Source organism: Nomascus leucogenys, chromosome 5 (genome assembly GCF_006542625.1).
Source record: "Nomascus leucogenys isolate Asia chromosome 5, Asia_NLE_v1, whole genome shotgun sequence".
Lineage (NCBI taxonomy): Eukaryota > Metazoa > Chordata > Mammalia > Primates > Hylobatidae > Nomascus > Nomascus leucogenys.
In genome coordinates, this window is record NC_044385.1 from 31,169,030 (window position 1) to 31,193,335 (window position 24,306).

A 24,306-nucleotide genomic window follows, 5' to 3' on the forward strand; every position below is an offset into this window, starting at 1 on the left:
TGTATCATATAGTTATGACGTAGTGTTTTTAAGTGTTAAGCTAAAAGTATGTACAAAGAGAAAGAGAAGAGGCTAATAGCTCCATCTTGTGCTGGGGTGACAGCAAGAAGTGTTAGGAACATCGTAAGGAAGAAACAGGCATCTGCACTGCACCTCGACAATTTGAAGGTCAAATAATAGGTGGTGGACAGGAGAGGAAAGGAATCTGACAAACGGAATTACAAGCTCAAAGTCATTGTTACAAGCTGTGTATTTGCATTTCAAAGGCAACTCCTGTTGTCTTCAAATATGCTTTAAAATAATTTAAATATCTCATTTATTTTTAAACAGAGCCATTGAACTAAGACTAAACGTAGCAAATGATTTACCTGGTCACAGACATTCAAGAAAACAGTAAAATTGTTAAAATGAAAAAGTCAAAACAAGAGTTTGATTGACACTTGTTTATTTAAACATAACCAGAGTATATTTAAGGGATGAAGCACCCTATATGGTATTGCTATTGATTTTTATGGCTATTTATTCATATTTTAAGCCTTACCTTAACAATTCTCTGAGATAGGACTCTAGTGGAGGAATGAAATCTCCTCAATAAGAAATATGATGCTAAGTAAACTTTTGTTTCTCCCTACCCCCTAGATTTAGCAGTATTTACACCCCACCAGTTTCTACTAAGTGCATGCACACATGTGGGATGTACAAACAGTTCCTGGGTCCTACTGTACACAGCACAGCTGCCACCAGAACATGTGGATTCCCCAATTCTAACTGTCCTGGATTCTAGAACTATATACATACAGTAAGTAGAAATGTTGTCTCTCTCACATGCTGGTTCATGCAAGAATCCCAGTGAGTTCAATCAGGGGAGGAGCTTGTGACATAAAATTAATTTTATTGTGATTAAATGCATAGAAGTGATTAGTTCAGTGGATCTGCGAACCTTTGATTATCACTTGCCAGCCTAATTTCCATTTTGTCTTTATGCAATCAGGCTGAGCTACATAGGTACACAGATTCCAAGCAAACTTCAATAAGGGAAAAACTGACCACTTTCATGACTGCCTTGAACATTTTATGTTTGGGGCATTATTTGTAATGATTTGGAATTAGAAAGTATATGTATCTTTTTGCGTATAATCCAGGACCTTCTTATTCCCTTATTACCTGCAGTTGATGTCAGAAAGGAAGTTTCACATATAGGCATGTTCTGATAATTTCTGGTATTAGTGATTCTTGTCCATTTCCTAATACATGAGGTATAAGTTGTACTATTGTGCTGAGCTAAAATCTAATAGGTCTCTCTTATCAAGAGTTAATCCTTGTTCATATTTATCTCTCCTGGTCTCAGTTTTCTTATCTGTAAAATAAGAGTTTAGACTAAATGAATTATGACATTTATTCAAGCCGAAAAATATTGTGATTCAGATCTCATTGTTCCATGTATAAATTCTCCACTGGCTTCGTTGTGCCCCTAAGCCGAGCCACATTACTTAGCCAAAAAGATTTCCCATGACTCAAGTATTTCTCAACTTAACAATTTCCTGTCTGTTCTATGACTTGCCCTTTTCATTGCCACTGCTATGTTGTAACCCTCGTCTGAAACGCCCTCTGTTCTTCCTTCTACCTATCGAAATCCAATCCATCTGTTAAGAATAAAATCTTATGTATTTAAGTAGTGTGTCACTTCATTCGAGAAGACCTGCCTGATTATTTCGGCCCTTCCAGTCATCATTTTCACTGTTTTCTCTAATTACATATTAACCCTATGTTGGATTCCTGGATTTTCCAGGACAATTATATTATTCCTTCTTTTTCCGATATCTAAGTTCTCAGATGTTCTACTTCTGAAGTTTTTGTTCTACAGCTTAAATTCAAAATAAATACTCACTCACACATTTTTGTATTGTTAGCTAATTAAAATTACAAGTAACCAGATGGCAGGAGCCATATCATATTTTCTTTTTGCCCCTCAGAATAGGCATTGGATAACTACTTCAATGTTTTATTTTAAATGAATCAATTTTGAGATTTATGTTTTTTTAAAAAAGTGTCACAAATCCAAGTTCAAATGTGTCCTTCGAAAATCCTGCATATTTTAGTTTTGACTTGAATGAATGATAATAATCTTGTATTTTACCATTCCCAGGTGGAAACAACCAAGAAAAATAAGTGGGATTCTGGAACGCTATATATTATATATTTCAAATGACACACATGATTTTACAATTTGGAGTGTCATCTATAACAGCACAGAACTTTTCCAGGATCATATGCTACAATACCTTTTACCTGGTAATAAATATCTCATCAAGCTGGGAGTAAGTTTATTTCCATCACTTTCTCTGTCCCCATTCCTTCCACTTCTTCTCCCCTTCCCATTGTCCATCTTTTCTTTCTCTCTCACTTAAAAAAAAAAAAAAATCAAAATCCTCATGTATTGCTATTTATACTGAAAACTCACTTCCCATCCTAAATGTGAATTCTGTTGATCTAATACCTACACATTTGTTTTATATCATGCAAAATGATAGAACAACAACCTGAGTCAGTAGATTTTCCCAAGTCAAAGTTGGTATTATCAAGATTTTTAAAATTACTTGTAGAACATCATAATTGTTAAGAACTTTTTCTAAAGTGCTAGGATTAATAAGGTTACTTCCCTGTGGCATTTGTATTCATTTAAAAAACAATGCATAGTATGAAAATTTAGATCTTATATTTTTAAATGGACGCTTAAATGACCGTCAAATATTCTTGATTGTTATTGCATTCTGGTTTATATTATGCTCCTATCTCAGAAGAACAGTCACTTAATAAAACCCCAGAATCAACATAGTTTAGAAGTTCCTTTAGACAAACAATAGCATTTTTTAATGCAAAATAGCACTTTTACACAAGGTCTTTTAAAAGACCTTGATGTTACTGTGGAATTTATACTCAGTAGTTCCTTTTGTTTTTTGATGAAATATAATCTTTTTTAAGTTTAATAGCACATCTGAAAATAACTGAATATAAACATGAGATTGTCCCTATTTGTTTTAAACACACTCTTCATTTTATAGCAATACCTATATAAGGATATTTGCTTTGATAAATGCCATAGAAAATATTCTGCTCTTGATTATGAATAAATTTACATTTATGTAGACACTGTGTATGCATTCATTTTACTTAACATGCTCTTGAATGCTCTAAATATTATACCACGAGAAAATAAACTACATTCAACTATTGCTAACTGTCTGACTTAACACCACAAAACAAGGGCAATCAGACAGTGGTAAAAAAAAATACCGTTCAAAACTGACTCCATGTGCCTAGATGTTCCGCGCAGCAGAGTTTATGAAACAGCACTTTGGTTACTTACAGTTTTATTACCCGTTAAGTAATAAATATACTAAATTGATTTTCAAATGCTAACACAGAAATACAAATTATTTTCAAAATAATGGTAGTACCCAAATCAGGAAGAGTCTTAATTTTTTGGAAGCAACCAAAATTAAACCAAAATTGTGCTCTTGGTTTTTATCAGAAGTAGGCAAATGAGATAAAACAGATTCTATTCCTAGGGCAGATTTTAGGATGTGCTGTGCAGTCAATCAGAATTCATATCAATCGCCTATATTTTATAAATCTGCAATACCTTGAAAAATACATACTAGTAGATTAGGAGTCCTCTGCCCTGAGTATTAATTCAGATTTTGCTACTAACTGTGTGATCTAAGGCAAATTCACTTAACCTCACTGAGTTTTATTTTCTTCAAGTCTAAAATTAGAACATTGAACTAAATGATTTTTAATGTCTCTGAGCCGTAAAATTCTATGATGCTAAAAAAAGTATCCCAAATAGTATTCCACGGAGTCAAATGCTATCTGTCAGCCACTGAATAGTGTTGATGCAAGATGTTATAAAGATGTGAAAATCCTTACCTTAACTCTTGGTAGGGAAATAAACTTTCTCACATTTTTTTCAAGTTCACTATATTTATTAGGGCAGAAAATAATATATATTCAGGAAGGATTCAACTAACAGGTTTTTTACTTAACTCTGTTAAGCAGTAAATTAAATGACCCAGAACATTTTAGGTTCATTCTGGTTAATTGAGGGATTATTGTATATTTCACAGTTCCAATATAATAACTGGCTTTCAAGGTCATTAGATTAGTAGATCGAGAGCAGGTTCTCAGCAAAGTGGAGTTGCCTTTATAGATCATTTTAGCATGTTGACTAAGAGCTGGAAAACAAAACATAAAGATAATAAAGCCTTTAAGCAGCATTTGGAATAGAGGAAGCTACACGGGGATTGGAACCACTATGATTTACTCTAGGCTTGGAGCAGGTATGTTACTTCATGTAACGTCATTTAGTTTTCACATTTGACTGGATTATAAACTGCTGAAACATAAGGACTGAATCTTTCAAAATTCGATCTGCAGTTTCAAGCACAGGGCCTATTGGAAACTGAAAGCTGAGCAAACAATTCCTGAATGAATGACCACCAAGAACATCATTTCATAAAGGTTCTAAGACTTTTGATATGAATTAAATAATTTGCTTGGAAACATTGGAATTTGGAATGATGTGGTTCCAAAACATACTCTTTCCACTGCAAAAAAAAAAAAAAATCATAATATGTTGCTACACTCAACAAAGTCTATTTTGAAATGTGATAAAATGTGATAGCTCCTAGTAAAGAAGACGATACGTTAAAAATAAAATAAAGAAGCTATTAACACAGACAGCTATCAAGATAGGTGTTGTTTGATAATTTTCATACTAGTGCTAGCCATTTGTAACTTGATGAATTCTAAGTATTATATATTCCCAAAAGATTCCTGGAAATGGCTTAACTTTTTAAGTAATTATGGATCAAGTGGCCTTTTTCTTTTTCTTCATGCTTTAAAATATGTTGCACTCTTAACATCCCCAATCCCTGTGGACCTGAAAGCTTACTGGAAAAGAGAATGCTAGTTTTGGTCCAGACACAGTGGCTCACGTCTGTAGTCCCAGCACTTTGGGAGGCTCAGGTGGGCAGATCAATTGAGGCCAGGAGTTCGAGACCAGCCTGGCCAACATGGCGAAAACCCATCTCTACTTAAAATATGAAGAATAGCTGGGCATGGTGCTGCAAGCATATAATCCCAGCTACTCGGGAGGCTGAGGCACGAGAATCCCTTGAACCCAAGAGGCAGAGGTTGCAGTGATCCGAGATCCGCCACTGCACTCCAGCCTGGGCAATACAGCCAGACTGCATCTCAACAACAACAAAAAAAGAGAATGCTAGTTTTGGATTGTCTTAATAGTCATGATTTCAAAAATAATTGATACAATTTTATTATTTATGCATTTTATTGTACCAAAATTGAATCCCTTATTTGGCCAGATGTTACTCATCATTTCAAGGCAGAGTTATGCCTTTATGAATTTTTCAAAATGGCTGTAACTGAGAAAAGCTATAGAAGATGGTTAAAACAACTTATTTTAATGGCTCTCAGGCTTTCAAAGACCTTGCCATTTCATAAAGGCATCTTTAATCAACCCCACTATTTTGTTTAGTTTTTCCAGACCAGAATTTTAATCAGCATTCAGCTGTATTGAATGTAGTGGCCTCTGGTGCGGGCAGGTCAAACAAGATACTGATTGGTTCAATTTCATTTAGATGATGTCAGATTAGACCAATTGGAAGCAACTTTAAGAACATTTATTTTCCCATCAAAGGAACTAAGATACTGTCCTGCTTACTTAGGATGCTTTAAATGCATCCAAAAAGAATGTGGGCAAAACAAAATAAAATAATTTGCAGGTAATTCTTTTATTTCAGCAGCCTCTTTATAAATAATTTCATTTACAAGAAAAATTCTTTCATAAATGCCTTATATTCTTAAGAGATTTCTTTGCCAAGCTGCTGATTTATGGATCTCAGATGACATAGTAGAAGAAAACAGTCCTTCTAAACCAAAGGATGTTTTTACTTATCCTAGAAGACATCATAAAATCCTCAAAACAAAGTAAATTTTAATTCACACTCTGTTTTAAAAATATATACTTATATGTTGTATAGTACAGAATTTATTTGGGGAGAGTTAGCAGGGGAAATATTTTAGTACACAAATAAGAAAAAAATAGTGACAAATAGACTATCAGAATTAAATCCCAGTGTGTTACAAGTTTAACAATAAGAAGCTGCAACATTTTTCCCTTCTAAGGAAAACAAATCTGAAAAATGCAAATGGATGGATTTTTTTTCTCCCTGAGAAGTGGGAAGAATTTGTCTTTGACCATTTTTCCTTTGATAATTCAGCTGTCTCGTATGGCCTCTTTTCCTGCCATATTTTCTGGTGGACTTTTAGCACATTTGAAATGTCTGGGGTCTTCAACTTTTTTTCTATTTTAATCGTTGGGCACTAATTTTTTGAGCTCACAGTGACCTGTCCTAAAGCTTGGAGTCAGAGTTTGGCCACATTTGCAAAGATTCCATTCACTAGAGGAGTATGGATTTTTTTTCTTGCATAGAAAAGCACATGCCACAGCTGAGAATTAGAGGAAACCCACAAAGGTTAATTAGGTACCCAATCTTAATGCAATTTCATGCCCAGGCCACAATTTAACCCATCTGAAAGTTGCTTAAGCTGGTAAGAAATTATCCTGAAGACATGGGCTACTGCTATAGTCTTGTAATAGCAAGTGAGATTAATTTCCATGTTTGTTGATCATAAACTGTTGTATATGCTTATAATGAAGAATTTGCAACTAGTTGCAACAACTTTGCAAGTAGTAGTATACTCCCATATTTTAAAAAAAATCTAGAAATCAGTCAGCCTCCTTCTGTCTTTGGGGAAAAGAATATTGACTGCTTTAAGAATCACAAAATCACTCCCTCAGTATCAAACTGAAAAATCAGAAAGACGCCCAAAGAAAGAGATGCTTTAATTTTTTATCTTAGTAATATCTGTCTTACACAAAAATGAGCTAAATAACTCTGCTTTTTTACATTGTTTTATGATTTTACTTTATTTTCTTTTTGATTTTGGTAAAATTTAGTGCTTTTTGAAAGACTTTTTAACTTTGTTGTATCAATCAAAATTGTAACTTGAAGAGATACTGAACCAAGCTTAAGTATAGTTTTCAAACATCGTTGTTATATAAGGATATAATTACTAATATTTGCTAGCAAATATGGGTTGAAAACCCCTTAATATATGTATCAGTTTCCTGGAGAAGTACTTGTCCAGTAAGTTTAAAACATTATTTGCAGTTTATTATGAAAGTGCACACAGAAGTTTCTGTAACATTCATGTTACCATTTCTGACATTAGTGATACTTAATTAGGGAACAGAGAGTTCTGTTATCATGTTAAATTTGTCAAACATGTTTTAATGAAGCCTATCTACTCTGACACGTAAGTAAATTATGTGATCCTTTAAGCCATTAAACATTCACTCAACAATTGCTTCGTATTTGTTGTTTTATGGGAAACATTGTTTTATTTAATTTTACTTGGTGTTATGCTATAAACATATTGGTCACACCGTAGAAATAAAAGGCAATCGTATTTGCTGTACATCTTTTCTTCCCTGGAAGTCAGTTATTTTATCTTAGTCTTCATCCTCTAGTACTTTACTTATGTTATGTGTACACATGCTGTGTGTGTGTGTGTGTGTGTGTGTCTGTGTGTGTGTGTTTAATTCACTCTGGGAACTTTTGTGCAAGGCTAACTTCAGCAGGGCTGTTTATCCAGTCAAGATATGCCCCACATCTCTAGGCTCTAACTTAGGATGCTTCCTTAATTCATACATTCATACCGTCTCAGTTATTCTCTAACTATTGGGGATGGCTATCTTATGTCTTAAAAAGCAAACTAAATAAATGTTAAATCTTAACATTGAAATGCATTTATTTTGGGGGAGTAAAGGTAGCACTATATAACAAAATCTGAAACTCTTATTATGAATTCTCTTTCCTCAATGTTCATGAAAACTTTTGGGACCAAGAGTGAAATGAGCATTTTTGCATCTCTGTTTAGGCTTGCACGGGTGGTGGGTGCACAGTGAGTGAGGCCAGTGAGGCCCTAACTGACGAGGACATACCCGAAGGCGTGCCAGCCCCCAAAGCCCACTCATATTCACCTGACTCCTTTAATGTCTCCTGGACTGAGCCTGAATATCCGAATGGTAAGTGAACTCTTTTAGCCTCAAGTTAAAAAGATGATTAGCAAAGGTAAATTAATATTCTAAATGGCAGCTTATATGTGGTGCTTAATTTTTAATGATCATTTTAGCACATAAAATACCTAAGATAGTATCATTGTCTGTAGTTGGGGAGATTGTGGTTTTTAGGCTAACACATAATTTTGGTGGCTCAAAAGTGCTCCCTTTTGATAGTTCTTGTGTACTGCATCTTATTGTTTAATATGCTGCAGGAGAGGTGAAGAGAGCAAACGGGGAGGATTCCCAAAGAATGCCTTAGTGAGAGTGACATTGTATTTTCAATGACTTTCTGTTTTTAAAAGCCATTAGTTCTTCCCCGGAGAAGGAGAGAGGTGGAAAGTTCATGTACATATTGTGTCAAAACGCTTTTGATTTAATAAGTTTATCTTAAAAGAGGCCACTTGGAACTCTGTATTTTTTAATATACTATTTATAAATATTTCAACATGCAGTTTTTAAACAATGCATAGATTAAACATACATATATTTATACATATTTAGCTGGAGGCAAGTTTTGTGCATTGCTAAGCAATATATATGTTTTTGTACCGTTTAGTGAATTAAGCTAGTCAGTTACGTTTCACTAAAATAAAATCTCATTATGAAGAATTTGTAATAGTTTTGGGTAGAAATTGCCTTATTCATTTAGTGGAAATATTTTTAAGATTCATATAACATAGTACCATTGTTTCACACTGATGGATGCTTACTTGACATTAAATTTCATTCCTCTTTGAGGCAAATATCAAGAAGACTTTTAATATCATAGAAACTCTTTCAAGTAACTGATTACCAAAAATTGAAATGGACTCTTTTAGCATAGCCAAAAAGAATGAAAGAAAAAAGTTACAGTTTTATTAGTTTGTCTTATGTTTACTATGATATTAATTATTCCAGCCATCTCATTTTAATTAAACTTTTGGCAAATGCACTAGATATATTTGAGGTAATGAAGAGAATTCTAGTAATCTGAGTGAGTTATTATCTCTGCTATTGAAGTTATTCCTGTACTATTACAAATTTTCCAAGAAAAAATAAATGGATGCCTATTTGATACTATATTAAGCAATCAACAATCTTGTTATGCTTCTTACTCCACAAAGAACTCTAGTTCATAGGTGGCAATGAAAATGTTAATGATTTATTTCAACTGGATTGCTGTGAAATGTTATTACATGATTTGCGTAGAACAACACTTCCCTTCATCCCAATTGGTAAATGCAACTGGAACTACAATTGCACTCAATCTTCAGCTGTTCAGGGAAACATTTTCCACATTTCAAAGCTCTTTGAATGTTTTGTGTATTTGTGTATGTTTTGTATATTTGCAAGCAGTTTTAAAATGTACTCATCAAGCAAGAAGAATTTGGGAGATTTTGGAGATTTGTATTAACACTTCCATGGTATTCCAAAGTCTTGTTTAATCACAGTGGAATTTTTAGAATTTTAATTGTGGTACAATGGTTAGACATTTAAAAGGTAGTTTTGTTTTTTTTTTAAACTGCTTTTTTCTTTTGACTACCTTTCCCCTCTTTCCCCCAATTTTTTAGCATTTTGTTTCTCTTGTTGATTGTCTAGAGAGGGATAATCTGATTGTTGGAAAACATCTTTTCTCTCCAGCTGTCTTCGAAGTCCCCACACCTCTCCTCAAATACCCGAAGAATAAAGTCCAAATTTTTTAGTCTGGCATTCAGGTTACTACCAACTTGTGACTCAACCTGAATACACATTGCCTTGTAACATATCTTCCTTTCTAGACATGCTGGAATATTTATGGCTTAATGTTGGGTTGGAAAACATGGGTGGAGTCAAATAGGCCTGGAGTCAAAAATTGTTTCTGATGTATAGTGACTGTGTTACCTTGGAAAATTCATTAACTTCCATGGACCCCAGTTTCCTTGATTAGAAAATTGAGATTAATAGGCTGAGCGCAGTGGCTCACATCTGTAATCCCAGCACTTTGGGAGGCTGAGGCGGGTGGATCATGAGGTCAGGAGATCGAGACTATCCGGCTAACACAGGGAAACTCCGTCTCTACTAAAAATACAAAAAATTAGCTGGGTGTGGTGGTGGGCACCTGTAATCCCAGCTACTCAGGAGGCTGAGGCAAGAGAATGGCATGAACCTGGGAGGCAGAGCTTGCAGTGAGCTGAGGTTACACCACTGCACTCCAGCCTGGGTGACAGAGTGAGACTCCGTCTCAAAAAAAAAAAAAGAAAAGAAAAGAAAATTGAGATTAACAATCCCTGTCATCACCCCGTCTTTAGCTGTAGAAATCCAACTCATTCTTCTAGGCTAACTGTAGGCCTCTTATTCCATGAAATCATTCTACTCTTCCTTAAGTTTAAGGTAAACTTTCCCTCTTCTCTTGACTATGTGACCTATTTCTATGCCTTCATAATGCAACTTCATTCAGCCTGTGCTTAAAGTTATTTGGGTATATGTCAAACACTCCCACCGGATGATAAGGACCATAAATCATTAATTTCTCTTTCACTCCACAGAGCCTAACACAATGTTCTACTTTTTATTGGTACCCAATAATATTTAATTCATTTAATGTCTCTTGTGGAAGTTACTTTTGATCAGTGGCATATATACTCCAAAGCCCTGGCTCTTTAATGATACCAGGAGAGATGATAGAAGTACTTACCATCCAGTGCCTGCAATATATTTGTTCAAAATGCATTTGTTCCTAAAATATATTTTTCTAGGTGTGTAAGTTCTGGGCCTGGGTTTCTCTTTTGGGAATGTCAATCTTGCATTTGACCAAAGAATTTTTAATTTTCTTTTCTGGATTATGCCTAGTTCAAAGTTAACGGTACCAGGCCCACATGGCAATATATGCTACCTAATGGTTGCTTTCTAATTTCTGAATATGCTGCAGAAGAGAAATACAGTTGGAGAATAAGATAGACTTCATTCTTGTGTAACTAAATAAACCCTTTCAAAAGATTTTAAATCGTACTTCTCAAACTTATCTGATTCTTAGAACCAACCTGGGAGCACCAATTGAAGAAGTAGATTCTAGGCTCCACCACAGACCTCCTAAATAATCAGAATCTTCCACTGCCTTGGTTATCATCAAAATGCCCCTGGGAATTTAATACATTTTCCAACTGAGACCTCTCACAAAATCCTCCACCTGGATTTTTGTTACATCTTAAACTCAGCATATCCAAGTTGATTTCACCTCATGGTCTCCGTCTCTCTACTTGCTCTTTCTCCTGTATTACCTCTCTCGCGGATTTGCACCACCCAGCCCTGCCAGCCAGGATATTGGGCAGCAGTCTTCACTTTAATCCTTGCTCACCCCGACTGCTGTCACCACACAACCCCTCGACTGCACTTCTCTAGTGAAGGCCATTAATATTGCTTACCCAGATCGCTTCAGGAGCCTCCTCATGCCATGCAAAAAATTTGCATTTGTTCATTCAAAATATGTATTTTGATGACCTACTAGGTTCCATCACTCTTATATACACAGTGAATTTCCTTGCTTCTTGATCTCAAGGATGTCCGAGTCCCTTGGGGAAAATATCCATATAAATGAATGTTCACAAGGTGGGGAGGTGCACAAGGTGCCAGGTATACAGAGAAGCAGCTCCTAGTGGTGCCCTATGAGATGTGGACATGTCATCCCTCTGCATTCTCATGAAGATGTTGCAGGACCAGAGATATACATGTGCTTAGTCTGAAACAGGTACCACTTGCCTGGTTTTGCACACTCAGGTTTCAAAATCTTGACTCTGTTAGTCAGTTATGTACCTAAAGGGATGTTTTTTCACTAGGGATTTATAAACATGAACAAAGATTTGTTGAGAAAAAATTAAACTCAATTTCTATAATGAGAATTGGGTATATTTTTATGCTTTCCTATATATGACAAAATATGAAAGGTATAAAATGTTCTGATATAAATGTCCAGTCTTTGCCAATCAAACAGTTGGTAGCCTTTGGCCAGCATGGCTTAGGAAACATTCTCTCCTTGTCATAACTGATTCTGACTTAAATGATCACCTCCTACTCGTGAAAGTCTGATGGTAATCCTTAACCAAGGCTTTAAGAAAATATCCTCTCCCTTTGTTATTTCAGTTCTCTTCCTTGTCTCCCAACCTGGTCCTTCTCCACAGTGTCTGTGCTGGGAAGCTTGCTGGTTGGTTCAGTACATACTTCATGAGCCCTGAGAATTTTTCTTAATTTGGTGTCTTTTGTTCGGTAGTGTACCAGCAGCTCCAAGAATAGTGCCTGACGCATAATAATTGCTCAGTTAAAAATTTTTTGATTACCACTATTAAAGGAAAAAACAGAAAACAACACATTCTGGAAAGGATATGGAGAAATTGGAACCCTTAAGTACTGTTGGTGGGAATATTAAATGGTGCATCTGCTATGAAAAATAGTGTAGAGTTTCCTCAAATAATTAATAATAGGATTATTAGATGATGTAGCAATCCCACTTTTTGAAATATGTCCAAAAGAATTGGAAACAAGATGCGTTGCAGCATTATTCACGGTAGCTAAGAGGTGCAAACAACCCAAGTGTCTATGGACAGATAAATAGATAAGCAAAATGTGATATATTTATACAATGGAATATCATTCGGCCTTAAAAAGAAGGAAGTCCTGTCATACAATACGATCTGGATGAAACTTGAGGACATTATGGTAAATGAAATAAGCCACTCACGAAAAGACAAATACTGCATGATTGCACTTATGTGAGTTTATCTACAGTAGTTGAATGCACAGAAACAGAAATTAGAATTACAGTTACCAAGGGCTGGGTGGAAGGGGGAAATGGAAAGTTGCTGTTCAATGGCTTTAGAGCTTCAGTTTTCCAAGATGAAAAAGTTCTACAAATCTGTTGCACAACCATGTGTATGTAGATAACACGATGGTACACTTAAAATGGTTAAGATGCCCAATTTTATGTTGTGTTTTTTACCGTAATAAAAAAAAATTATATAGGAAGGATGTAATACAATGCTATAAACTTCTAAACTAGAAAAAAAGATTAAGAACAGCATTAGTTTAAAACAAACAAATTTGCTGATTAATAATCACATAGAGATCTATGCATAAAATATGCATTTTTTTAAACAAAGGTGAGTTCATACTATTTGCGTTGTTGTGGAATTTACTTTTCTCACTTCACAATATGGTGCAAACATCTTTCTTTGCAGTTCAGTGGAACGTGACCTCATTCTTTCAAAAGGCAGTATGCAATCCCACTGAATGAAACTACAGCTTGCAAGACCCATCTTTTTATTGATGGACATTTCTGTGATTTTTGCTATTACAAACAATTTTACTTGCTATTAATCGCCTCAGTCTGCCAAGTACAGTCTTTAAGTACTGAGTCATTATCACTCCTAAGGCTTTGCTCGCCTTCAAATATGTCCTGCTTAATTCTAGTCCCTTGCTTCACATACCTGCAAAAATGATGGTGTGACACTCCAGCTCTATGTTTCTCTAATCAGAGTCCTTTGCACCCACGTTCCCTCTGGCAAAGGTGTTCTTTACTGGCTGTGATTTCAGACATGATTTTAAAACCGCTGAAAAGAGCAACTTTTAGGTCCAAGGTCCATGGGAGCCCTTATTATGTAGGACCTTGATGCTTCCTTTGTGAGACCATTAGCTATCACAGAGAAGTAGCACAAAGGATTACCATCTAATACATTTGTGACCTGTATTGTGTAGATTGCAATTGCATAATTAAAGTTATGCTTTTGAGAGCTTCCAAATTCTCATGAGCCATATTCCTTTTTAGAAGCTTAGGCCTTAGAATCCTGAAATATGTTTTTTCTTCACACTTCAAGTCTACCTTGCTAAAACAGCATAGCTATCTGACTATGCCAAACTTATTCGTCATTATCTAGCATAACATTTATAGTGACATTTTAAAGTAATTAGAATATGTGTTTTTTAAAATACTAACTAAAAATACAGAATATAAAATGTTTATTTTTTATTAATAGCTATAATTCCTTGTAACTAACCTCTATCTTTACCTAAGTAAATTGACCTAAAATAGTTTATTAGACTGAGCTGCATGAGGGCAGGAATCATATGTGTCTTTTTCACTGCCCTAGTCCTGGCCTTTGGCAGAGTGCCACAGAGTAGAGAGGTGTTATAAAGCTGTTGAATGAATTAATATTTACTGATGATAGGGAAAATACCAAAATTTTAATAGTGTTGATGTGAGAAGCATATTCATATGCAATCATACAACATACACAAATGCACACTGTGAGCACATTTTATGATTATGTAACATAGGTGGGATGATTTCAAAGGCAGCAGAGAGGTATCTTCCTCTTGGCCTGCTGAAGGCTTAAAGCATACACTTTGAGACCCAGTCCTTTTGCTTAAGATTTCATCAGCCTAGTAATCTGTAGATATTCTAATGAAAGACAGCACATAGACTTGTATTGTTTGCACTTTGCATGTCTCACTATCAAAGGATAAATCTTTACTGTGATCAGGATTTGTTAATAACAACATGGGCATAATTAAGAGAGAAGCATGTGGCTGGGTGTGGTGGCTCACACCTGTAATCCCAGCAATTTGGGAGGTCCAGGTGGGCAGATCACTTGAGCCCAGGAGTTCCAGACCAGCCTGGGAAACATGATGAAACCCTGTCTCTACCAAAACAAAAAAAAAAAAAAAAAAGAAAAAGAAAAATTAGCCAGGCATGCTAGTGTGTGCCTGTAGTGCCAGCTACTTGGGAGGCTGGGGCATGAGAATCGCTTGAACGTGGGAGGCAGGGTTTGCAGTGAACCACAATTGTGCCACTGCACTTCAGCCTGGGTGACAGAGTGAGACCATGTCTAAAACAAAAAAGAGAGAGAAGGAGAAGCATGAGAGCTGGGCACCATTAGACATGGTCTAGCATCTTCTTGAGAAGTGAGGGTGACCTGAGAAGCTTATGGAAATATTTTCCTAATTTAGTCTTTCATATTGGCCCATCTTTGTGAGAATTTATATGTGAACATGTATCAAAACGGTGGCAATCATGTCAAAAAGAATAGAAATATCTTAGGAGGTTGATTATTTTTGTAGACTTACACGTAGTACCTTGAGGACAATAGAACGTTATTTAAAAAAACATTTGGCTCAGTGTTTTAAGCTTATATATTCTGTCAATAATGGGTGGTAGAGAAATCAATTAACTATAGATCTCTTATACACACTCTATATATGTTGTCCTTCACATTAAGAGATGATGCTATCGAAATAAATTTTTATAATGTATGCACATGAAGATGTATGTATAAATACAAATTAAATATTCTATACATGCATAGAAATAAATACTTGATTTCTCGCTAACACTAATAACATTAGTAATAATAATAGCTATAATTTATAAGAATTTGCCAGGCACTTTAATTCCCATAACTAGCACATGAAATAGGTATTGTTATCTCACAAATGTGGAAACTTAGATTTATAAGTATTAAACAGTTTAATTACTCAAAATCAAGACAGCTGGTTAAGCAGAAAGATTGTATAAATCAAAGCAAGGTGTGAATGACAAAACTTCATGGTTTTATTCACTATATTATCTGCCTCTACTTTTTGTAGAAAGGCTTATAATTTAGAATTTAATCTGGCCATATGAAAACAAAATTTTGTTACTTTTACCTGTTCAATGTCCTGTTCTTAGTGCCAATATTTAAAATTCACAAGATCTGTGTTCTGGTTTTTCTCTGGTTTTAGAGAGATAACTGTTGGTATTTAGTTTGATTTTCTTACTTTTTAGTTTAAAATAACTTTATTTTTCAATGGTCAAAATGTGATTCTATTTTCTTTCCTGAAAATACTCAGTTTTAATAGGTGAAATGGATTATAGAACTCAGCGAATCACTTAGGAAAACTACTTGACAGTTTTGAGCAAACCTTGTGTAACTTTTATGAAACACCTCCAGTCAGTTTGTCAGGTAGAATTTCCCAAGCACAGTCTTCTTTAGATTCCGTTGATTCCATTTTTAGGAGAGCATAAGAGTAATAAGGCATTATCCCACAATGTGAAAGCTCTTCTCTCTTTTCCTTTTTAATTGAAGGATCAAGTATTCACACAGGGAAGTATCTGCCACATTCAATCAGCATCTGAACCTTGGGGGGAGCCCTCAGTTAATACTCCTATTGCCATACTGCACTGGAAAAGACAAACAAACATGTTTGGAGCATCTATATTCACTATGCATGTTATTTTTATGACACACTAAAGCGTTGTTGTTTAATTCTTACAGTAAACAATTCTTCAGTGTAAATAGAGATACCTTGTATTAAATTTACACTGTATTGTACTTGCATTGAATTTCCTTGGTTATATATGACAACCTATTGAGCACCTTAAGAAAATACAATTTGACATAACATGATGAAGAGGCACAAAGATATATATCCCAGTGGATATGCTTTGTGGACAATTATCATCCAGTTTCCCTGTGAAAATTAAACACCTTAAAAATCCTATCATTATGGAAACAGAAAGGTGATAAACTTGAAACTCCTTCTGCTGTACAGCCAATGGGAATTAAGTATCCATTTTATGGATTATCCATTGAAGAACTGAATATCTAGAACTAGATTAAATTAAACTGAATTAAGCCAGAACCTGACCCCCTTTGCCACATGGCATGTTACAGTTTTATTTTGCTTCAGCTGTCTTACTGATTGTTAGCACCAGAGAATAAGCAAGAAAAAGCCTGAAAAAATACAATATGGTGCAATGTAATAGAATAAATCATTTTTTTTATGGTGAATATTTCTCTTTTGCTTTTCTAGATTCACTCTCTTTTTCAACTCTACCCCATGCCCTGTAAGGCTGACTCTTCCTCACGGTGGCAATGGGCTTCCTCTCTCTCTCTGGCTTCCTGTTGGTTTGTCCATGGGAAGCAACAGCAAAAGATGAGAGGGTGAGAGGAGCATGGAGTCTCAGAACTTATTCTCCTTGGCTCTCTTTCTGCATGGCTCTGGATTCCAGGGTTGCATTCCTCTGGTAAAGGCTACAGTTCCTATTCGAAGCCCCTTTCTTTCTCCAGTTCCTGAATTTGTTCTCACCTTCTCCCCTGCAAACATAAAGATGTTTACTGGCTCCTAGCCAACTAGTTAAAATGGTCTAGGAATCCTAGCTAGTACTGGCTGGGAATGCTTTATTATCACTGATTGCTTTCCCTTAACCCTGTCCACATCTTTGTAAATAAGAGTTCCACTAAAATCTCTTCCATTGCCATTTGAGTTGTCATTGATTTCCTGTTGAAACCCTGACTCATTCCTAAATTTTACTTAATCCACATTTAACACGGAGAGGTGTTTTGTTTGTGTGTGTTTGTTTTTTTGATGGGGGGGTAGTGCATGAAGATAAATTTAAAATGACTTTCTTCATGCTAAGAGTGGCAAGAATAAATAAGTAAATGAACAAAATTTCAATTTTCTTAAACTTTGTTTCAATACAATAGACATCTTAAAGGCCAATAAGAAGAGCCAAGCTCAAAGGTTCTAGTGGCAGCTTGCTTATCTAATAAACCCATCATATTTAATTTTTCAAATAGTAATCAACTTATTGATATATCTTTGAAAGCTTTTCACTTATTGTTATAAAATATTCCTTAATTATCAGTAGTGAAATAATGGCTTATGACATCTTCCTCTTGATGAAGTAACTCAGAGTGCCAAGTTTAGCTTAAAGGTCAGTTTCGGCCAGGTGTGGTGGCTCAAGCCTGTAATTCCAGCACTTTGGGAGGCTGATGCAGGTGTATCACCTGAGGTCAGGAGTTCAAGACCAGCCTGGCCAACATGGCAGAACTCCGTCTCTACTAAAACTACAAAAATTATCTGGGAGGGGGTGGCAGGTGCCTGTAATCCCAGCTACTTGGGAGGCTAAGGCAGGAGAATCACTTGAAGCTAGGAGACAGACGTTGTAGTGAGCCGAGATTGTGCCATTGCACACCAGCCTGGGCGACAAGAGCAAAACTCCTTCTCAAAAAATAAACAAATAAAATAAAATAAAAATCAAGGTCAGTTTCTCAGATAAGCTCTATTACGTAACCTACCCAGACTAGGTTAGCATCCACCTCTCCCTTCTCTATGCCGTATTTTCCTTCTATCCATCTGATTCTTAAAAAGTAAATTTTACATCCACGTAATACCTCTAACGTCTGTTCTTCCATTTAGATGGAAAGTTTTGTGAAGGAAATAACCATGACTGTTCTGACAACTTCTGTATTACCAGCATGCAACACAATATCTGGCTCACAGTAGCTACCCCATAGTTACTGATGAGCCAGATGACTACCAGAAACCAAATCTAAACCCAGCAGACTTACGAAAATTATTTTACAGTATTTAGTAAATACTTGTTTCCTTGCACCTTCTGGACTTCACTGGAAAGGAATGAATTTTAAATGAAAACATAGCATACAAATATAAGAAACTATTGGCTAATGACAGATAGTGTGCCAGGGAGGAATACAGACCTGCCTAAGCTTGTTTTTGAGAGATGTTAGTTTAGTTTTTACAACAGAAGTGCAGCACATGACATAGGTCAGAACTGGAGGAGATAGTCTAAGGTGGGCTTCCTATAGCAAGTAAAACTTTAGCTTATACTAGAAGCAAGGGACAACTCTATGTGTGTCCCTTCTATGTGCACAGTGCTTATTACTAAAGCACATTCATATATGCTCACTTGTTTGATTCTCAGATCAACTGTCAGGCCACCAGGGCAAGGAATATTACCCCATTTTGTTGGTCAAGAAATGAAAGCTTAGTGAGTTTTAGCTATCTAACCAAGTTTTAAAGGTATGTGGTCATGACAGAAGGGCTGAAGTGGTTGGAGGAACATCCCTGAAAAAGAAGGCAATTGGCTTGGAAGCTTTGGACTTTGTTTTGAAATAGTTCCCAGAACAGGGGAGGCACTCAAGAACTAATTTGTTGATTGAATGAATAATTACTTACTTAAATGTATATGCACAAAATTGATACTTCAAAATAATTGGCCATACAATTTATCCTGTTCTGCAACTTGCTTTTTTTCTCTAATTCACATGGAATAAACATCTTTTTATGGCAATAGGCATAGCACTCCCTCATTTTTCCTCAAAGCTTAATAAAATGCCATTGAATGAAACCACAACATTTATAGAGGCTATCTGGTAAATGATTAACATCCATTCCCTGGTACAGCTACATCTCATTAATGCCAGCTAACCATTAATTATAAAAGATGTTAACAATAAGGTTTGGTGCTTGGACTAGTAGATAGTCCTCAAATGGATTCCCATTTATTTGGATTTGGTGTACTCCTTGAGGTAGTGTTGCAAGGAGTGTTTAGCCAATAGTTACATCCTGAGAAGTCCCCAAGGCCAGAGGAGAGGACCCTGAACTAGCTGTTAAGCCTCTTCCTCTAAAACAAAGTCATACAACAGGGTTGAAAGTCAAAGAATGAAAGAGAAAAGAAAGCTGATGGCCTATTTTAATATCAGACAAAGAAGACTTTACAATGAGCAGTATTATTAGGTATAAAAAGGTAGTTTCATAATAATAAAGGAGTTACTAAAATTAACATTTATTTTTTATCAAAATATACTATAAGTGCCCACAAAGATAAGTAATAAGAGAGATGATATTTAGAACACATGTAACCATCAGAAAACTGTATCCAGAATATATAAAACATTCCTACACATCTATAACAAACTGGAGTTAACATCTGAAAAGTCATTTCACAAAAGAAGAAAAATTAAATGTCTGATAAACATAAGAAAATGGGCCAACTTCTGTAATAATCCCAAAGTAAAAGATAATACCAAAACAAGCTAATATTTTTTACATCTAATACTGGCAAAAATTTCAAAGTCTGACAATAAGCTCTTTTTGAGGATGTAGAACAATGAGAACTCACATGGACTCACATGTACACTAGAATTGACATACTTTCAAAAAGAGATGAGCATTGTCTAGTAAAATTGAACATATATCAACAATTCCTCTCCAGGACAATTGTCCTAGAAAATTTGTATATGCGCTTCAGGACACATATACAAAAATGTGTATAATTACATTGATGTCATAGCCAAAATATAGAAACATTCTAAATATCTATCAAAAGTAGAATAAATAATAACATTTGCCCTGTAGGAATACCACACAGTAGTAAAAATGAGTGAAGTATGGCCACTCTCAAAAACATGTATAGAACACATGAATATTATGTTACACAAAGCAAGATGCAAAAATTATATATACAACATAACTCTATTAATATAAGTTAGAAAACCATGAGAAACTTAATTATGTTGTTAAGGGATGCATTTCTCGGTAGAAAAGCAAGTCCTCATAGTTATCTGTGAGGAAAGGAAAGGGATCCAGTTATGGACGGGAGATTTCTGGGGTGCTGGCAACATTCTATTTTTTCAATGTGAGTGATGGTTACATGGCCTTTTGCTTTTAAATTTGTCATTAAAATAGAATTGATATTATATATATTTTTATATGTTATGTTTTATTACGTGATTTTTAAAATGTAGAAAAAATAGGTATATGGAAGCTGTAAAGTTGTATGCCCTGTAGAGTCTGAATTCTTCAGTGCTGACACATAGCTCTACCACTTCCTAGCTGTATAACACTGGCCAAGTTACCAAATCTCTCTAAAAGCTTTTTTTGTCATCTATTTTTCTCATCTAAAATAAAACCCATTCCACTATCAAGAGTTTTTCCTGAAGGTTAAACGGTGCTTGATTAAAACACTCAATCCAGTGATTATTGCTTTAGCATAAACTTCTTTGGACTTTAAAGTGTTTATGTCTTCTTATCTGGCATGCTCCCCTGCACGACAGTATTTTTTAATTTAAATATTTTATTTTGAGATCATTACAGATTCACAAGAAATTATAAGAAACAGAGATTCCATGTATCTCTAATTCAGTTTCTCCCAATGTCAACATCTTCTGAAACTATAATACAATATCACAACTAAGATTTTAACCCTGATATAATCAAGATACAGAACAATTCCATCACAAGACATGGTTTCTTCTTATCCTCAAACTGAAAAACAATTCCCTTTTTAACCAGGAACAGAAGGGTAAGTTAGTGCTTTGGAAGTAGGCTTTTATGAGATTAACGTCATTGTTCATGTTTGATAAAGGAACACTCTTTTCTGAACAGTGACTTTATCATACCATATTGCAATCTAACACATTCCATCCCTAAGTGTCACAAGTTTTTTTTAATTAAAAAGAAAGTATATATAACTGCTAAAGATGTTTCTCCTGCCACAGACTACTGCTGAAATGCAGCATTCCCACATCCCTGCCTCATTCACGACTACTTCCTATACATTCAGGAAAAGACGGCTTTAATAATTATTTTTCCCGTTTGATATTTTTAACCATCTTACTGTTACTACCTGCATGGTCTTCCCTACTCCGGTCTATTTTGTATGTGATTCTAGATTGATTTTTCTGTATATGACTTTATCTTGTCACTAGTCAGTTCATAAAAACACTAATGGTCTCCTGTGCATCATAAAATCCCAACTCCTTGTAGTGTCATTCAAGGCCCCAAATTCCCTTTGAAGTTTTGTTTTCTATTAGACTTTATCAAGTGATATGGTTTGGCTCTGTGTGCCCACCCAAATCTCACCTTGAATTGTAAAAATCCCCACGTGTCGTGGGAGAGACCCCGTGGGAGGTAATTGAACTATGGGGGCATGTTTTTCCCATGCTGTTCTCATGATAGTGAATAAGTCTCATAAGATCTGATGGTTTTATAAAGGGGAGTTCCCTGCAAAAGCTCTCTTACCTGCTGCCATGTAAAACATGCCTTTGCTCCTCCTTCACCTTCTGCCGTGATTATGAGGCCTCCCTGGCCATGTGGAACTAGGGAGTCCATTAAATCTCTTTCCTTTATGAATTACCCAGTCTCAGGTATGTCTTTATTATCAGCATGAGAAGGGACTAATACATCCAGCTACAGAAATAACAACAAATTATTGATCTATTTGGGATACCTTTACTAAACCTTACACTTTCTTACTTCTAGGCAATGGCAAATGTCATTTTCCTCACCAGAAGCATCTTCCTGAGACATAGGTTTTTCACATATTACCTTTCATGGGAGACTTAGCTTCATCATATGACTTATTGAAGACCCCACTACCATATGTGGAAGACCTGACTGCTCTAAAAAGCCTGTAGCACTTCTTTAGCCAAAGTGATTGTTCCCTGCTAGAGGGTCCTGTACCTACTGTCTACTATTTAATTATGTCATTCTTTTGGCATAAAGTTGTTGTGGTGCTTATGATCCTTGTTTAACCCTTGAATTGTTATTTAATTATACCTATGTTTAACTCTTTTCTTACTTCCATAAAGGTAGATATTATTCTTATTCTTTCTGTTCTTACGTCCCAAAATACCAAGTATGGTACTTGGCACTTGATTGACTTTCAATATATTTATATTAATCTTTTTATTAGGCTCATCTTGATGGCTTTTAGAACCAGAGCATGTTCACCAGTTCTTAATTCAAGTGAAATTCCTAAAAATTTTAGAAGAGGAAATTAGACTAGAAACATATAACAAGAGTAGTGACAAGAGTGGGGTAAGATGGCCAGTTTCCACAACTAAATTTATATTTGTATGGCCCTATAAAATGGGTTGGCCCCTCTAAGAATCCATTCCCTCCTCTTTACGAGAATGACAATAACAATTCTTATTTTTTGGAGTTGTCAGTGTTAAAGAAAATAATGCATAATAGCATATACCCTATTGTCTGACTCAAAGTAAGTGATCAGAACATTTTAATTTTCTTTTTTAAGAAAGGCTCTCACTTTGTCACCCAGGCTGGACTGCAGTGGTGCAATCACGGCCCACTGCAGCCTCGACCTCCTGGGCCTGAGTGATTCTGCCACCTCATCCTCTCAAATAGCCAGGACCACAGGCACATGTCATCATGCCCAACTAACTTTTTGCATTTTTAGTAGAGACAGGGTTTTGCCACATTGCTCAGGCTGGTCTCAAACTCCTAGACTCAAGCGATTCACTTGCCTTTGCTTCTCAAAATGCTGGGATTATAGGCATGAGCCACCACACTGGGCCCAGAGCATATTTTAAATTACTTTAAATTATTTTGGCCCAGTGCAGTGGCTCATGCCTGTAATCCCAACACTTTGGGAGACTGAGGAGGGTGGATCACAAGGTCAGGAGTTCGAGACTAGCCTGGCCAATACAGTGAAATCCCGTCTCTACTGAAAATACAAAAATTAGCTGGGCGTGATGGCAGGCACCTGTAATCCCAGCTACTTGGGAGGCTGAGGCAAGAGAATCGCTTGATTCACCTCCCAGGAGGCGGAGGTTGCCGTGAGCCGAGATCATGCCACTGTACTCCAGCCTGGGCTACAGAGCTAGGCTCCATCTCCAAAAAAATTAATTAATTAATTAGTTAATTTAAAAGATTATTTTAAGTATTCTATAATTTTGAAAATACCTACATGGCATTTCAAGGACTCAAAATCTTACTTTCCCCAGAGCTACCCATAAATCAAAACTTTGTTTAAAATAAATGAAAACAGGTACAACATACCAAAATCTCTGGGATGTAGCAAAGACAGTGTTAAGAGGAACATTTATAGTGCTAAACAGCTACCTCAAAAAGTTAGAAAGATCTCGATTTAACAAACTAACACCTCACCTACAAGTACTAGCAAAACAAGAACAAACTAAACTCGAAGCTAGCAAAGGTTTTTTTTTTATTACTGATTCAATTTTCGAACTTGACATTGGTCTATTAAGGGTTTTAATTTCTTCCTGATTCGTTCTTTGGAAGTTGTTTGTTTCTAAGAATTTCCTCTGGATTTTCTAGTTTGTGTACGTAGAAGCGTTTATAATAGTCTCCGAGGATGTGTTTTGTTTGCTTGTTTGTTGTTGTTGGTAGGAACCGCCCCCCCTACCCCGCCGAAAAAAAAGAAAAAAAAAAAAAACCTGGAGCAGGTGGATTCACACCCAAATTCCACCAGATGTACAAGGAAGAGTTGGTAATGATTCTACTAAAACTGTTCCAAAATATCAAGAAGGAAGGACTCCTTCTTA

General features: G+C 35.7%; 1 protein-coding gene across 1 annotated transcript in view; it reads left to right on the forward strand.

Moving 5' to 3' along the window:
* USH2A (usherin) overlaps positions 1 to 24,306 on the forward strand; it is a 795,293-nt gene that overhangs the window by 418,477 nt on the left and 352,510 nt on the right. The window contains exons 33-35 of the mRNA XM_012506628.2: positions 640 to 799; positions 2,147 to 2,318; positions 8,026 to 8,173. Coding sequence (XP_012362082.2) covers positions 640 to 799; positions 2,147 to 2,318; positions 8,026 to 8,173 — 480 coding nt within the window. The remainder of the gene's footprint in view (positions 1 to 639; positions 800 to 2,146; positions 2,319 to 8,025; positions 8,174 to 24,306) is intronic.